At 38.4% G+C, this 16,938-nt stretch overlaps 1 protein-coding gene and 1 non-coding gene across 2 annotated transcripts; one reads left to right on the top strand and one right to left on the bottom strand.

The window, feature by feature from the left end:
- Positions 1–684: 684 nt before the first annotated feature.
- Positions 685–10,101, bottom strand: osr1 (odd-skipped related transcription factor 1). Its single transcript, XM_068339137.1, has 3 exons — positions 9,903–10,101; positions 4,375–5,070; positions 685–1,345 (listed from the first exon to the last, which is right to left on the bottom strand). The coding sequence occupies exons 2-3, from the start codon at positions 5,046–5,048 to the stop codon at positions 1,213–1,215; spliced, it is 807 nt and encodes a 268-aa protein (XP_068195238.1). The 5' UTR covers positions 5,049–5,070; positions 9,903–10,101; the 3' UTR covers positions 685–1,212.
- Positions 10,102–11,640: 1,539 nt separating this feature from the next.
- Positions 11,641–11,713, top strand: trnak-uuu (transfer RNA lysine (anticodon UUU)). The gene has a single exon. It is a non-coding gene; the product is annotated as a tRNA-Lys (tRNA).
- The last annotated feature ends 5,225 nt before the right edge of the window (positions 11,714–16,938 follow it).

Below are 16,938 nucleotides of genomic sequence, written 5' to 3' on the forward strand. Positions count from 1 at the left end.
TTGTGTTTGTGAGCATTGAGCAATCTTTGCTATAAAAAATTGAACAGAACTGGTCAGAATAAAGAAGCAACAGTAAAAAACAAAAAAACAAAACATTATTCCAGATCATCCACCCGTTTCCTAATTTTCAACATTACATACATGGCGGTTTACAGCATTTATAAACCACATGACATGAAACTAGGCATAACAAGACAAGATGCGATGACATTCTGGAATAGATCCATATGAAGCAACAGATTCCTTTTCATGTCTATGTAAGACATTATGAGATTGCACATAATTCAGCAGTTTCTTTGGTTATGCACAAACTAAACTCTCTGTATCTGTGTATTTTTTTCCCGATTCCAAAATGCAATATCTGCTTTTTTAATATATATTGGAATTAAATATATCAAGTTTATTATTTATTAATTTATTATTTACTATTTATTAATAGTTGTATAATGATAACTGAGGTAGAGATTATATGATAAAAGATGTTTCAAAATGAGGTAAGGTGTTGGACGTAACAGGGTGGTTTCTCATGATGTTCTGATTATCATCATGTTAATTATCACGACAGTGAGAAGGGTGCAGATCTCTGCTAATCTCTGCTAACTCTCTACTAATAATCACTTGATCTAAATACAGCTATATAGCAACATTTCCCTCACAAAAATTCATACTCACATCCAATTATTTACAGTAAAATATTTTATTTAGAAATGATTATTAATTTTGAAAATAAGTTTAAGAAATCCAGTGATACATGTAAATAATCAATAATCAGGTTAAAGTGCAAAAATACATTTTGATATATCTGTACAAAAATAACATTGAAATGCAATATTGAAAAGGAGGAAAATGTGTCTAATTTAATATAGCTTTGATCATTATGACTTTTTCTAAAAAAACATTTTATAAGAGTCAGGTCCGTCATCCAGAATGTCTTTGCATTGTAAGCTTCTGAGCACAGTGTTTGTGCTGAGCAGCCACAAGGTTTTCCAAGTTGGACTTGGAGAACTATGCATATATTTCTCTATTCAGGACTATTTTTTAAAAAATTCTTAAAGACGTAGCTGGTGAGATATTTTATCCTTGACAAATATTCCCATTGAAGCAGAGGGCTCAACCTCCAACAACTGAGATGATAAAGTCTTTGGTTTTTCTTGGACTGTTTTCTTTGGTCTTTTTTTTTTTTCCAGTGTCCCCGTTCCCTCTCTGTTGGCATCATTTGATCTTTGCTGGCTTCAGTTCCTTGACCTGCATGTGTAATGTTTTGTGGACAGCCAGAGTTCTGGATTGACAGAAGCCCTTTCCGCACTCCTGACATTTGAAGGGTTTTTCTTTGGAATGAATGTATCTGCAGGGAGAACACAACATAGCAACCACTTAGTATTTCTGAATCACTGTGTCATATCTCAGATCATTATCATCAGTAGTGAATGGGTCTTTGGGCCTGATATACACACTTTGTGACCCTTCAAACATGTCCTCCAAACCAAACACATTATTTCAGAAACAATTATCGTCAATAATTCGATGCTACATTTTGGAAGATTTATCAAATATGAGTCAAATATGAGAAGTTTGGAGACTTCAGTTGGTTGCTGGCTTTGGAGTCCATCTTGCCCCCAATTTGAGACTCAGTACACTCAAGACTTCCTCTGAGAAAAAAAGATTTATCAATCATTGCCAATCAATTAGCCTAGAATTTCCTCTTCTCTCCAATGTCTTATACAGCACAGGTTTTCCAACCTCCCTTTAATGACAGAACGTCAGTAAATAGCACACCATCACTGCACCCTGCTGTTTCTACACAAGTAGGTCACTGTACATGTGACACCTATTTTTGAAAAGGTGCTAAATGAACACAATGTGCTGCACTGCATAAGACCAGTAAAGTCAAGTAGGACTGGTACAATAACAAAATACAGCTAAAGAGGATGAGGACTTTTTTTGTTTGGGTTGATATGAACAGTTTCTTTTTGACTTGCTGATTTGATTTGATTTGATTTGATGGAAAAGTGAAAAATGCAAAAATGAAGTGTAATCTTTTTTGTAATTATTTGCTTACTACCCACATTGTAATAATACAAAATTGGTAGAGAATCAGCATATTCTCACTGACATCAATCACTGTTAAAAACAAAGCATAATACAGTAGAATAACCAAAGCCTCATCAATTACCATTCCAATTATATAAATGAAAAGACATAACTGCCTTTCACTAGACTGCTTTTTGAGTCTGCTTAACAAATGGCCATACTTAAAGGATGAAGAGACCCAGCAGTGTGTGTTGTTATAGCGAATCTCTACATGATTCTGATTCTGACATCTCCTGATGTTTGGCCTTCATCGTCACTTTTAGTCAAGTTGGGAAAAAATAAAAGCATCCTTCCCTATTGTGTTTTATCTGATTTTATTTGTGCGCCATCAGCAGTTCTAAGATAATTTGCCTGTACAATTACAAATTTTAGGAGATGTCATACTAATTGTAGTCTTGTCACTGTTCTAAACGAAATAAGGAGTTACAGTGTTCATTCGCTTACTACTGTATGTCTGCATTCAACATCTTCTGTCTTTTACCAAACTAATTCACACTTGTAAAATATGTCACTTCCCACATATAGCCTTTCACATGCATGAATGTGAGTGGGAGATTTTTTTTTCACCCGTTTCAATTCACGTGAACATGTGATGTAATATTTAAGTAGGCTGTGGGACAAGTTGAAACTTTTTTTTTAGTAAATGCAGCAACTGTTCAGGAGTTGAGTTCTGTGAAAACACAGGTGAAGACTGACGCTGTTGCTCTGTTAGCAGACATACGTCATTCCATTCTAGCCACACAAGATTGTAAGCTGCAGGAACAGCGTCATTGTGAGCACATTTACAGTTGCTGAGGAATGCATTCATTCAGAGGGAAACATATTCCATATTACATCTTTGGGAATTTTCCATCTCAAAACAAATTGAAATGATGAAATGAGATAACATGGATGCCAAGAGGTTCATATCAATAAAGCTTGAGACAGAAGGGCTAGTATCAATTAAAATATACATTGCAACAAATGTGAAAATGGAAATTTCACTAATTTGTGAAGTTAGTTAAGAAATCTAATAATTTCAGTTCCTTTATTATTCCTACAATCAGCAAATATTTTCTTCATTATATAAAATTTTCACAAAAGTAGCAGCACCCTTGGAGCAGCTTGTGTGTTTGGTGCTTTGCTCAAAGAAACTTCGGCAGTACTCAGGAGGTGAATGGGCACATATTCAGCTGCCAGTCCACACTCCTTGGCCCATGCACATCTTTAACCAGCCATCCCCGGTGGCCAGGCCACATCCTTGTTGACTGAGCTGCCATCCGTGTTTAAAATGCAAACATACAATACATAATATAATAGATATATTTTGTAATATTAATACCAACAGTAATAATGGAGGGAACCACGATTATAATATCAAGTCAGGTAAATCCATCCACCACAAATGTCTCGTATACAGATGCTTATCCACTTTTCAGGTCATGAGTCTGCTTTCACCTATCTCAGTTGCCTATGGGTTAGAGGCGGTGTACACCCGGGATGAGACACCATCTCATCCAGGAGCCACACTTAAGACAAATAACCAAGCACGCACACATTTACACCAACAGCAAATCTGGTGTGACTAATTCACTTAAGATAAATGTTTGTGGAAGATGCTAGAGAACCCTGAGATAAGCCTGGAACCTGGAACCTTCTTGCTGTGAGGCAACAGTGCCACCCACTGCACCATACCTCATGTCCGGAAAATCAGAGCGCACAATTTCCTCATCAAAATCCAAGCAGACCATGTGTTCAGATTATTTTGAATGAAACGAGTGAGTGCTTGCCATGCTTTCCCTCCCCCCTTCTCAGTCTTTATGTTGGAAAACATAATTACACATTACAATTTCCAATCCAAACTAATCATACACCTAAAATGAATCTGTACTGATACTTCCTATATGCCAATAGGAGAAAATAATGAGTGGTAATGATATAATACATGTATTCCTTTCAGAAATAGTGACGCATTGCTCGCAACAGAATGGAAGTTATTAAAAAAATCAGAATGCTTATTAAAACCATGAGAGAATTGAGATACTTATAACTGAAGACTTGAACTGTGAGTAAAACTTCACTTCAAAACATACATGCTTGACTTTGACAAAAAAGAAAAATGAGTTACACTGACACCCTTTTAGAGGCCGGACTTTTGCACTTCAATTGTGCAATACAGACACAAACGGGCTCTGCATTGAGAAAGATGTACTATCTACTAAATGTAGATGGTGCATCTTTCTCTATTTGTTCAAGGATTTGTTTTATTAATCTCTTTCAGTCCTTAATAAACCCTGGTCTCACCTGTGATCCCGTAGGTGGTCTTGCCGTCTGAAGGCTTTGTGGCAGATATCACAGGTGTATGGTCTCTCATCTGTGTGTGTCCTCTCATGGATCAGAAGGTTGTATGATTTGGTAAAATGGCGGCCACAGAACTTGCAAACAAACTCTTTCTTTGTCTTTGAGGGCAGTCGGCCTCGGTTGGACTTGCGTTCTGGTGAGTTGAGTTTGGTCACATCCAGGAAGCATCCCAGACTTGCTGAGGTTGGTTGTTGAGACGATACCTGTGCGGTTGTGGTGGAAGCTCCTGTCATGCTCAAGTCCTCTGCCTTCAGATGATCCTCCTGAGTGGCTGCTGCTGCCAGGTTGGCAAAGTCAAAGCGGGGCTTGTTCTTGGAGCTCTGCAACAGTCCCACGGAGTCTTGCTTTGGTTGAAGCAAGTGAGGGAATATAGGAATGGAGGCCATGGAAGAAAACTGAGCAGGTAGCTTGGAGATGGTACACCGGGGTAAGGCTAATGGTGGGTAGCCAAGGGTCCACTGGTGGAGGTGGATGGCATGTAGAGCACTGAAGCTGTAGATGCTGTGAAAATGATCTGCTGGCAGCTGGAGGCCTGTGGAGCTGTGAAGAAGGGAGTAGTTTGCCAGCTGGATAGATGGGTGGAGAGGCACTGGTGCCGGCAGAGTCTTGCTACCCATGGCAGTGACAGAAATCCAAGACCTTCAGGAAAGGACAGAAAACATCAGCAAATTAAGAAATTCAGCTTTTAGGCCAAGTCACATTTTTTTTATTATTCTGCATTTATCTTTAAATAAATTGAAGGGATTAACTAAAATGTCCAGAGGGTTTTCTCAGAAGTAATGACTTCAAAACCTACATGAATAAAAATGTGTACACATGGCATAATTTAAAACTACTTCATGTTTGATCAGGGTTAAATTAGGACAACACCTCTCCATGACAACTCTTAAATTTTCGGCTATGGCCAATGGCCATCAATGAGTTTCTATAGTCCTTTTTAGTGTTTTGCAGTGTGTCCCACACTGCTAACTCTAGTTGGACCTACTACAAGCGAAGTGGGGAAAAAGGACTGGTTGTTCTCCTAAATCAATGCATTAGAAATGAAACAGACATCATGAAAGTCAAAAATCTAAAATATACCAACAACTCTTCTTATTTTAAAAAAGTAAGAGGACATTCTTCTGTCATCACAACCAGGAATATCAACAGTACTCAGCCTTCTGATTTCCCTTTTAAACCTTTGTAATAGGCCTAAAGGCATCAGAAGAGTCCTGCTTCCATTTTAGCAGGGAAAAATGTTTCAATGTGGGTTCCTTCAGAGAAGATATATGTAAACGTGACATCTTGGAACTGAAGTATGCTCACATTTCAATTGATGTGTGGATTAAAAGAGAGAGGGAAAAATCTACAAGATGTTCTCTTGTAAGTAAATTTGAAGAACGTTGACACCCTACAGTTCAGATTCATAACTTTTTTAATTCAGCACCTCCTTAAAGGAGACTTCTATAGTCATTTTACGATAGGAGCTATGTTACAGTAGCTTCTATAGGTGATATTACGACAAATGTGCGCATGTGTCTGGAAAACGTTAGTGGTTACACAAGTATTGGTAGAATTACTACACACACCCACACAGATACGTGAGACAGATGAGAGCTGTACTGTATGTGTGTTTCCCGTTCTCAGTTTTCCCGTTCTCAGAAATATGCCTGAGGCAGTTCAAGCGAGAAAAAAAAAATGACATCATTCAGCCAGAGGAATACCCGCGAGCTGATAAATCAGGTTTGATAAGCAGGAATAACAATAGACAATAAAGTATCTTTGTTTGAGGCAGCTGCTGACTGACAGGAGCCCAAGCAGCCACTGTTTTCAGAGTGAACACACCTCATCATTTCACACAAAGACCTGCTTTACAACTAACAACTGAGACATGCAGCTGACTACAGACACATCAGATCTGCATGAAATGCATTAGCATCTGCTGGATTATTCTATTACCTCTTGTCACCTCTGATGAGGCCATAATGCTACACTTGAACACATCATAAAGACTACAGATGATGGGCAGCTAGCAGAATTTTCTGCACTGTACAAGCAGTTGATGATAGTCCGTCTTCAGCGGTCTAAAAGGATGTAAACAAAACCTGCTCTTTGCTTCTATTTTCAGACCACTTCAGAAGTTTCAGTTGGTCTTTCGCTGGTTTATTCCAGATAACTCTTTTTAAAATGTCCATTTGTTTGACAGATAAGAGAATTTGGTTGAGTTGTTTGCCAAAAACTGCAGTTGAGGGTGAATTGGAGCTCATTCTGCAGGTCCAACACCGATACCCCACCGACACACACCGACAGCCTGACATTGTCTGATTGGCGACTGTTGTATGAGGAAAATGTACTGTCAGCCTGGTTTGTCAGCCCGCTAGCAGTAAACTTAACTTGAGTAGTTCCTTTCAAAATCCCCATTCAGCCAAGTTTTCATCTTATACCTTCATTGTCAGACATGTCACGGTTATTTTTACACTCTTGTTTAAAGAATGCATTTTCTCTGCACTCAGTACTTCTACAGTGTGCCCTCACGCATTCGCATATCAACACACGTGACTTCACCTCATCGCAAATTTTTGGTCGGTAGTCACGTGATACCGTGCGTGCATTCTGTTGGCTGATGGCATCTGGAAGTGCGCTACATTCCATGAGTGTCGGAGCGCAACGCACTTATTTCACTTCCAGTGTCTCAACAATTTAATTATTACGTTTTTTGTGAAAACCATGTCAGGTATGTGTGCAAACTAATTTCATTTTTATTTTTTAAAAATACATCTTCATAACTCTTAGTATATAATCTATCAATAAGTATACATTGCCCCAAGTAAAACAACTAAGTAGAGAGTGATATTATCATTGTCTTCTTTACCAAAAAAAACTAAGTTGAAAAAATATCTGTATAGTGTATTTCTGAGGTGACTGCTGTGTCTCCTGAGAATAACTAAGCGACGGGGTGGCTGTTGATGTTGAATCAATGTGAGCCTCGGGGTTTCTAGCATGTGTCACTAACCAGGAGATATTAATAGATGGAGCAGAAAGGAAAACGGCGGAACCTGGAGCCGGAGGCCACTCATCCAGTAAACTGCAGTGAAGTGGTTGTAATGAGGAGCAGTAGAGCTCAAACGGCCCCCTGTGGTGGCCTCCTCTCTGATCACGATGCAGAAGTAATTGACTTTTACTTAGGAGGTCATTAGAGGAGATAAGTGCAGCGCTGCCTCCCCTCCCCTCACCTTTAACCCTTCGATATCTGCATACCAGGGGCCCACAGAACCAAACACCCGTGTGGCTCCCTGCTTTCGTCCAACCTGTGACATTCAGCACCATAGAGGGCCCGATTGTGAAGACGGACACACGCCCTCTCACCTTCATGTAGACATGATCAGGTGATGCTTGTCAACGTTTCCTCTCCTCTAGAACTGAACAGATCAAACTCTCCTCAGATTTGTTTTAGGTTTGGGGTTTTTTAGCGACCTGATCAAGTTAACATCTTTAAACTAACATTAACTGATGACCCACTAATGTGACACATCACAGCACCGTGGATGGACTGGTGAGCACCATGGCGTGTATTTCCTCTCAGACCACTTGATTTCAAGCAAATACTGTAACTAACGGCTTTCAAAGACAACAATGCCTCAGATTCATCTGTAGAAGTCCAATACATTGTTATGTGCCTGAGTCAGCAGCTGCTAGGTGAAACCAGGAACGTGGACTTACTGAAAAAAAATCTGGAAAACCGAAGCGATCCTCCAGGTCCATTCAGTTCTTATTATCTGTAGACACATTTGCATGTATATCACCTTTCAGAAGAAAACGTTGTTCTACACGTTTTACTGATGGGATTGTGCTCATTGTGCTGCCTTTAGGTTTGGACATACTGTACTTTGACAAACTTCAGTTTTCATGCAGCATCTGATCTTGATGTGTTTTTTACTTTTTGCCTGCTCAGCCAAATTCGTCATCTATCGACAGAGAAACTCGTCACTGTTTGTTTGTGTAGTGAGGTCATCAGATCCTCACTGGGACGACAGAGGTGTGATTACAGGCACCGACCCCTATAGCAGAGGGGCTCGTTTTACACAGCAGCTCAGATCCTTTGATTGAGTCTTCATTAGAACACAGTCCTAACCCATCCTCACTGTAGCGTTCCACTTCACAAAAACCATACAGTCACGCATCTGCAGGTTAAGATGATCTGAGCACTCAAATAAGACTGAAAAATGTTATTAATTTCTTTCTGCAACTGAGTTTTGAAAAATGACCACTTCTATAACATTGCATTGTTTTGTTTGCATAATGAAAAATGCCATTGCTCACCTCTGCATGATTATGAACAGTTTAATTCCATTATGAAACAGGTTGAAATGCTCTTAGACCATCTCTACATGTAAACAATAAATTGTTAACCACTTTACAGTTAAAAAGCTTGTAGGACTAAATTACTGATGCTTTTTAAAAAAAAATTCTCACCTGTTTCAACAGACATTCGACATTGTCAATCTCACCCCAAACGCTGGACTTGTTTATGAAAACCGTAATAGAATTATTCTGTTGAAAATTTATGCCGGCAGTTGTTTTTTTCTTGAGAAACAAAATAAAACAAAACAAAACAAAACAAAAACAAAAACAAAAGCCGAAGAAACTATTCAGCTACAGCGTTGCTTCTCGCTGACAGTTATTCACGGCCCAACTTTTCACTTCTTATAAGTGAAACATAGAACAACGTGTAAATCAGTTAAGCTGGACCAGCATGACGGACGCGTTCTAACCCCCCAGGTCCCAGAGAAGGCCGCTGGGTCGCACCTCCCTCACAGACCGCTCATCTGATTCAGACACGCATCTCGATGCTTCAGCATCTTTAATTATCGACGACTGTCCTTCGTTCGAGCAAAGAGTGAAGTGTCAGTGCTGGTAAAATGGAGATGGTCCTTGGATTTGTTTGTTAAATGTCTCTAATTTTCTGAACTCGCTGCCTTCGTTTACATTTAAAAGTCGACACTGCGTTAAACTTTGAGTCCTTAGACACAAATAAAATATACAGTTTGAAACTTCTGAAGAGATCTGCGCTAATATGAACGTGCATGTACTTATAAATAAAAAAATAAAATAAAAACGTGCAGTTTGAAAGGAAAGGCAAATAAACGCATCTTCAAGTCGTGAGGAAAAATCCTCATCTTGTTTTAATTAAAAAAAAAAAACATTTAAGGTTTTGATCACTATTTTGTAATCTTATAATTTAATTTAAAATAATTACTAATATTTTTAAACATTGCTTGAGACTCAAATAAAATACATTTTGGTATTGGAATTAAAATACATCTTAATATCAATAAAGATTTAAAGAAGCAGCAGACACTTGTTGCAAATAAACTATAATGAAATAAATTAATAACCCTAATCCTAGTACGGCTGTGATTTATATAAAGGTTTCAACGACCTGGATGTGCTTTCATTTTCACGTAAAACATGCAATCATAAAGGAGACTTACCTCTAATTTATATGTAAAGTGTCCTACACTTCGGGTCCTGCCGGAGATTCGGGGGGTTGAAGACTGCCGGGCAGCCTTCTGTCTCGCCTTGGTTGAGTTAGTGAGACTACCAGTCGGGCAGCATGTTCCTCCGGTGCGGACTGGGCTGACAGGAGGCTGGTGTGTGAAGGCACGGTGGTGCTGGTGTGTCGGCAGGACGCGTCTCCGCTCCACTGAACTGCGCTCGCAGCGCCGGTGCTCTTTATGGCAAAGCAGTCCGACTCCTACTGGAGCGTCACTCAGCCAGCCCACAGTCAACACAACAAAGCACAGAGCTTCAATCCTGTTATACGTGCGATCCATCCTATGTAGTACATATGCAGTGATATGGTAGATGGATCGATGAGAATTTTTCTGACGTTTAATTTGACACTGGAGAACCAGGTGCATCGAGACATTTGAAGATGGATTGTGACTCTAAGAAAACTTTAAATAAAAATTAATGTCTGTTTTTGAATGTTCACTTCTGCCTACAGACTTATTTTAAGTAACAAACGATGTTCGTCAAAGACAGAAATGCTGCATCAAACAAAAACAAAAAAAGTTTGGCATAATACTGTATTGTAATGTTTTAAAACACAGATAATTGTTTTGTTTGAGAAGTTTTGCATGGAATAGTTTGAGAAACCGTTTAATAACTTCTCAGAAATGATGTGTTTAGTCTTCTGCTTTTCATCCCTGAAGGTGGAAATGTCTGCATCTTTAAATATTATTGTCTTGATGAGAAAATGATGTGTAGTGATCCACTGAACCTCACTAATATTAAAATTTTAGATGATGCTAAGATACCAGTGAATAATGTGAAAGTTGTCAAACCACCAAATTTCTTCTACAAGACTAAACTTACATTATCAGTTAATTTAGATATGGTAGGCTAAGATATATTCAAAGAAGTTGTTTATTCCCTGATGGGACAAAAACACAAATGTACTGTAAATGTTGTAGATGTTAAGGCTACAGTTCAGGTTACAACTATAATATCTCACATGACATCCAAAGGTTTCAATAAGAAGAATGATATAATAAGAGGTCAAGTATCACTGACTGCATTTAGGTGTCATTGTACCACTGTGTAAGAAGACAACAAGCATGTCAATCCATTTTTATGAATCATTTTTATGATCAGAGTATTGTCTGAACACTTCTAACAAACTAACTTCATGCTGTAGGTTTGGTGTTGATGTTCTGAACAGAAGAAAACCAGGTTTCAGTGAACAAAACCTGCCATCTGCTGGACAACTTCTTCGTTCAGGTTATGACACAGTACCAAGAGTGCTTTATGTACTGTATACTGCATATACTGTATGTACATACATACATACATACATGCATACACTATGAATATACACAAAAAATGGAAAAAAATGAAACCTTGAAAGGATAAGCAGTTATAAGTAACACTAACGTAAACCCATGGAAATTCCACGATAAAACAGTAACATCGTGACAGCGAGAGGTTTTCAGGTGAGCTTACTCAAATATATAGATGGGGAGATAGACAGTGAACAGAGTTCTGAATTGAAAAGTAACAAAGGCATAAAACATTCAGGAGAAGACAGAATGAAGGATGATGACAAATATGATTATAGAAGCAAGAAAAATACTATTTAGAATTGTATGTAAAAAAATGTACATTAGTAAGGCAGCAGTCGGTAGTGCCTCACACCAAGAAAGTTCTGGGTTCAATTCCAGAGGCAGAGCCCGGATAGCTCAGTTGGTAGAGCATCAGACTTTTAATCTGAGGGTCCAGGGTTCAAGTCCCTGTTTGGGCAGTTTTTTTGGGGGGAGCGGCAGTCACTCAATCCACCAGGTCTTGGGCTGAGCACTGGAGGTTGGCTTGGAAAAAGACCTGTGTGGACTATAAAAATCCAAGTGTGAAATGGGAGTAGAGAGATGCATTTTCATCTCCCGAGCACTGCTGAGGTGCCCCTGATCAAGGTGCTCATTAGGGTGTGTGCGTGTCTGTGTGTTTGAGTTCCGTATATGTGTGTGTTTTTGTGAAATATATCTACTATAAAAAAGAATTTCCCCATTTGACAGAAGATAAAGTAACTTTCACTCCCAATATTTGAGGACTTGGTTATGAGTGTCCTTCAGATCAACAAAGTTAAAGGTCAGAGATGCACATAGAAAATAGCAGCATCTGTAACACTTTCTTAAGATTAGAGCATAACCAAAAAGACAAACTGAAGTCTCCAGACTATTAATATTATTATTTTTATGAGACTTCACAGATTAAAATTTAAATAACTCCTTACCAGAGAAATGATGACAATGTCAAAACAGCACATTGTTCTTTGTGATTGTTTCGGTATTCATTTGGTTGAATGTTTAAATATCAAATTATATAATTCTGACTAATCAGGAAGGAAACTTAATTGAATACCCTTTGCCTTGTTTGGAATCAATCCTGGATGAATTGATAAATGCTGTCAATCATCTGTACGCAGCAGAAGTCAGACAACAAGAAAGAAGCCATGACACCTCTCTTGATACCTGGATGAAACATTCATATTTTAATACATCAGACTGTGCAGTGAGTCAGGGTCCGTCTGGATTAATCATTCCTGTTTTCGCTAAGATATAGACCGCTTCACATTTAACACATTCATGTCCAGATTTGTTTTACAGATGCATAATATTCGCTCAATCACACAGGATGAAAGAAAGCAGAAAAAGTCTGTATTTCTGAACAGCTTCTCGACTGTTGTTAAAGGTCACCACCCTTTGCTAAAAACCACCATGAGGTTTTTATTACATTTTCCAGCTGACGACAAAATTTCTCTGTATACTGTCGTTGATCCAAATGGCTGCTGAAAGTGTGCAAATGTTGCATGGGCTAAAAGAAAAGTTTGAAATATTTTTCCCTGATACAGAGCCTGGATAGCTCAGTCGGTAGAGCATCAGACTTCTGGTCTCAGGCTCCAGGGTTCAAGTCCCTGTTTGGCTGGTAAAGTTTTTTTTTGTGTGTGTGGGTAGTAATTACTAGATGGAAAAAATTATTTACCTTATGGGGTAAGGGATTATTATTATGATTATTATTATTAACAATAATAATAATAATAATAATAATAATAAGTCAATCCAAATGACTATTACCTAGTTCTGTTACATATCTTCATCAAGGAGGTTGTGTTCACTGATATGTTTGGTTGTCACAGAATTATGTGAAAAATTATCAAACAGATTTCTGTTATATTTTCCGTGGAATGGCACATGGACAAGGAAACTATTTATTTATTTATTTATTCAGTTGTTTGTTTGTTTTTCCAGACATGTTATTATAGAAGACTTCACTTGCATCAGTGTTGGAACATCAACAACATCCGACAAGAAAAAAAAAAGGGTTGATGGGTAGAAGCCATTGGCTTGTAAAACTCCCATCCCCTGAATCAACAACATCTCTCTCCTTGCAACACATTATCAACCAAATTCATACATCGCATGTCACATTTAAATTATTTTATTTTGGTACATTGTTGTTTGTATTAAGTTTTGTTGTAAAAATAATGTTTTGATACTAAAAGGTAGGACACCTTTTGCATGAAAATCAGGTTATTAACTGTTGCTGTGATTTACAATTAAAAAAGAAAAATTAATGTGAATGTGATATTAAATCAGGTCACCTTAATGAACCTTCTTCTTCACCTAAATGTTTGCTATTGCAGACATGCTAATATATTGTTTTATTGTGTCCACAGAACCAAAGTAACATGACTTAAGATCCAAACGTCTCTGGCCGCCATATCTAAGACCTATGGTGTTTGAATAGATGAGCACATAGTGTGTCTAACACCCGTAAAAATAGACATCATTATGGATGCTACGCCTCTGATAGAGTAAATTAAACCAATTTACTATCATCTCAACACTACTTTGTGTCTATATAATCATGTCCTTTTGGACTACTCAGATCTCCTGCAGTACTCATGGCAGTACATCCTCTGCTTATGTGTTTGGACTGGATTGTGGTCACAACTTGTCAGACTATGACCAACATTTGGTTGCAACGGCATTTGCATACTTTTTATCTCCTTGTGCCCTGGTACACAGGGCACAAGGTTTTATTTTTTGTTTTGCTTTGTCTTTTCAGGAAAGAGACATCTCATCTCAGGTCATTCGTCCTTGGAGTACTCATCCTACTCCGATGCACACTTTCTCTTGACGCAAGAGCGGAAGCTGTAACTGAGCCCATTTACACAAGAGTCCTCCACAAGAGACCTCCACCTTCACCTGCTGGTACTGCTACACAGACTACAGTGCAGCATCAGATTGACCTTAGGGACAGAGGTCAGTAGCAAAAAGATTGTCAATGGCGTAGTCATCACAGCCATCATCAGAACTGTTGTCATCAGTTCTCTGTTGTCATCAGTCATCAGCTCTGTTTGTGTTGGAGATACTGAGGGAAGAATATTGGTTTAACTTTTTTAGTAGGCACAAGAGAACTCTCAATGGAGAAAATAATGAATGCTTAGTGAATCTTATTTGTTACCATTTTCTGTTTGATTATCATAGTTCCTCATTCAAATGTAATTGGATATAAAACTATAGCAGCAACTTCCAAACCAGCCGTAATCCATGATGAATCATCCTGTTGTCTCCTCTTCCCACTCCCCAATGAATGTGACATTTATACAGTGATGAAAGAACAGTGAGAATTGCAATGCAAACATTTGTTCTATAAAATATTAAGGTGTAAGAAAAAATACCAAAAATCAAAATTTTCCATATCTTTTAATGGTCATCTGTCATGATTGTCAGTTGTATGTTACATATAAAAAATGAGGAGCGCACTCTACTGCTCAGAAAGGTAAATATTATTTTAATTATATTTTAATTAATTTTGTAAATTTTATATAATGGTCTGATCCCTGAAGGGAAATTAAGAGCACACTCTAGTTAGTAAATGCTGCAAAGGCATGCATTCATGTTAGTTTGTACAAGCCCCTGTAGCAGACGCACACACAAGGAGGTCTGTAGGAATGCAGTGGGACGTAGAGTGGCGGGCCGCCCATTTGTGGAGTGCCCCAAATGAGCAACTTGTGAAGGGTGACGCGCCTTGCTCAAAGGGTTCCTCGGCAGTGCTCTGGAGGTGAGCTGACACCTCCTACTGTCAGCTCACACTCTGGGTGTTTTTTTGGGCGGGAGCGGGAATCGAACCACTGATTTTAGGAACATTGAACGACCCACTCTACAGCCCACTCTACCACTGAGCTACTGCCGCCCCAAATTTGATAATTGAGAGTGACATTTCTATTTGATAGAAAAAACTAATTTCGCTCTTTAGAAATGGCAAGATTTGTTACAAAATAAATAAAAATAACATAAAAATAACATACAATTTGCTCACCTCTTACTACAAACAGGTATTCTGCTGCTGATCTGCTTTTGTGGTTTAGCAAACTGGACAGAAATCCTCAGGGATGTGGATCATCAGCACCTCATCCAAATTGGGAAAAAAACAACAACTAAACGTTCTAATTATTATTTTTTATCATTTAATGTATCATGAAGGGGATATAAACATTTTGTGTTTCACTTACCATGATGTTACAACATCAATTTATTGTGTTTGTGTTTTTATGGGGAATATTCAAACCTTTCACAGTTGGTACTTTAACCTGGTTGCATCTTTATCAAATGAAAATCAGAGGTCATTACACATGTGTAACTCTGGTCTAGATATTTATATATATTTAAGTGTGTATAAATTAAGGTGAACAGGAAACAACCTTTAGGTGATTTTTTAGCACAGCTGTCAGTACTCACTAATCTCTCATGTAGACCTACCTTTGATGCTAAATTATTATAAAACTTTTTTTGTCTGTGTCAAAAAATGTTTTGATGTTACACCAACTCAGTGTACCCACGGGCATTGGTTAAATTTCACCATCATTATCATCTAATCTTTTTTCTTTTTGGTGTTCTTTTTCTTCTCAGTTGGTTTGCGTGAAGCTCAAACAGCAGGACATGATTAGAGTTGAACACAAAGCAGCAAGGCCAGAGCTCTATCTCTCTTTCTGCAGGCTCTCCCTCTTGCTTCCTCTTTAAAAGCATGTAATGTTCTTCACCTCGTGACAATAAACTTAATGCATTTTAGTACTTGCCTTTGGGTCAGAGCCAGTGGACTATAAAGGAATCTATAATTTTATGATCATATGAAACCTCAGAGGGTGGCTGTTTGTAAGAAGCAACACACTGTTGACTCACACTGGAAGTATTTGTGGTTGAAGCTGCTTTTCATTTGAATTTAGGACTACATGCAGGTGCGCAAGCATGTACACACAACACACACACACACACACACACACACACACACACACACACACACACACACACACACACACACACACACACACACACACACACACACACACACACACACACACACACACACACACACACACACACACACATTATGACCTCACCATGATTGTCCTAACTGCTGCTGGCTGCTTCAAAACTATTTTACATTGTTGTCTGTACTACAGTGTGCAATTCTGACTCAAGAAACTGTTTCAAACACTAGGGGCCCAATTTAGACGATTTAAAGCACATGGTCTAAAGTACATGGCACAAGATCATTTAAATTGTGTTTAACATCCTTTAGTTAGTTAAGAGAAACCTGAATCTAAAATGCATTAAACCTTCCCCAATCCTGTAAGAGCCAGGTGCACACTCATTTGGTATGTTCCTGTTCACTTTCTCTGACAGATATGGAATTCTTGACTGGTGGATGGTCTGCTCATGTGAAGTTCATGTCTCCTTTGTCCCATAGAAGTGAACAACTGCAAGAGGATGAGTGGTGCTGTACATTCCTTTGTGTCAACTAGCTTTAGAGATGCCTGTTGATTAAATTGTACAGATCAGGTGGTTCAATTCTCAAAAATTATTTTGGTCAGTATCAGATGGAATGCAAGCAGGTGAAATAATCCATGTTATATTTACACATCGGACACCGTGTCAAACTGCAGTCATTAGCTAAATCTCATAATTA

This window comes from Antennarius striatus, chromosome 17 (assembly GCF_040054535.1).
Source record: "Antennarius striatus isolate MH-2024 chromosome 17, ASM4005453v1, whole genome shotgun sequence".
NCBI classification, from domain to species: Eukaryota; Metazoa; Chordata; class Actinopteri; order Lophiiformes; family Antennariidae; genus Antennarius; species Antennarius striatus.

What these genes read in the sequence shown, in the direction of transcription:
- osr1 (XM_068339137.1), bottom strand. Translation starts at nt 5,048, where the DNA reads ATGGGTAGCAAGACTCTGCCGGCACCAGTGCCTCTCCACCCATCTATC. An exon ending in GACCACCTACGGGATCACAG is followed by an intron (nt 1,346 to 4,374) that starts GTGAGACCAGGG and finishes TTCTCCCTGCAG; the next exon opens with ATACATTCATTCCAAAGAAA.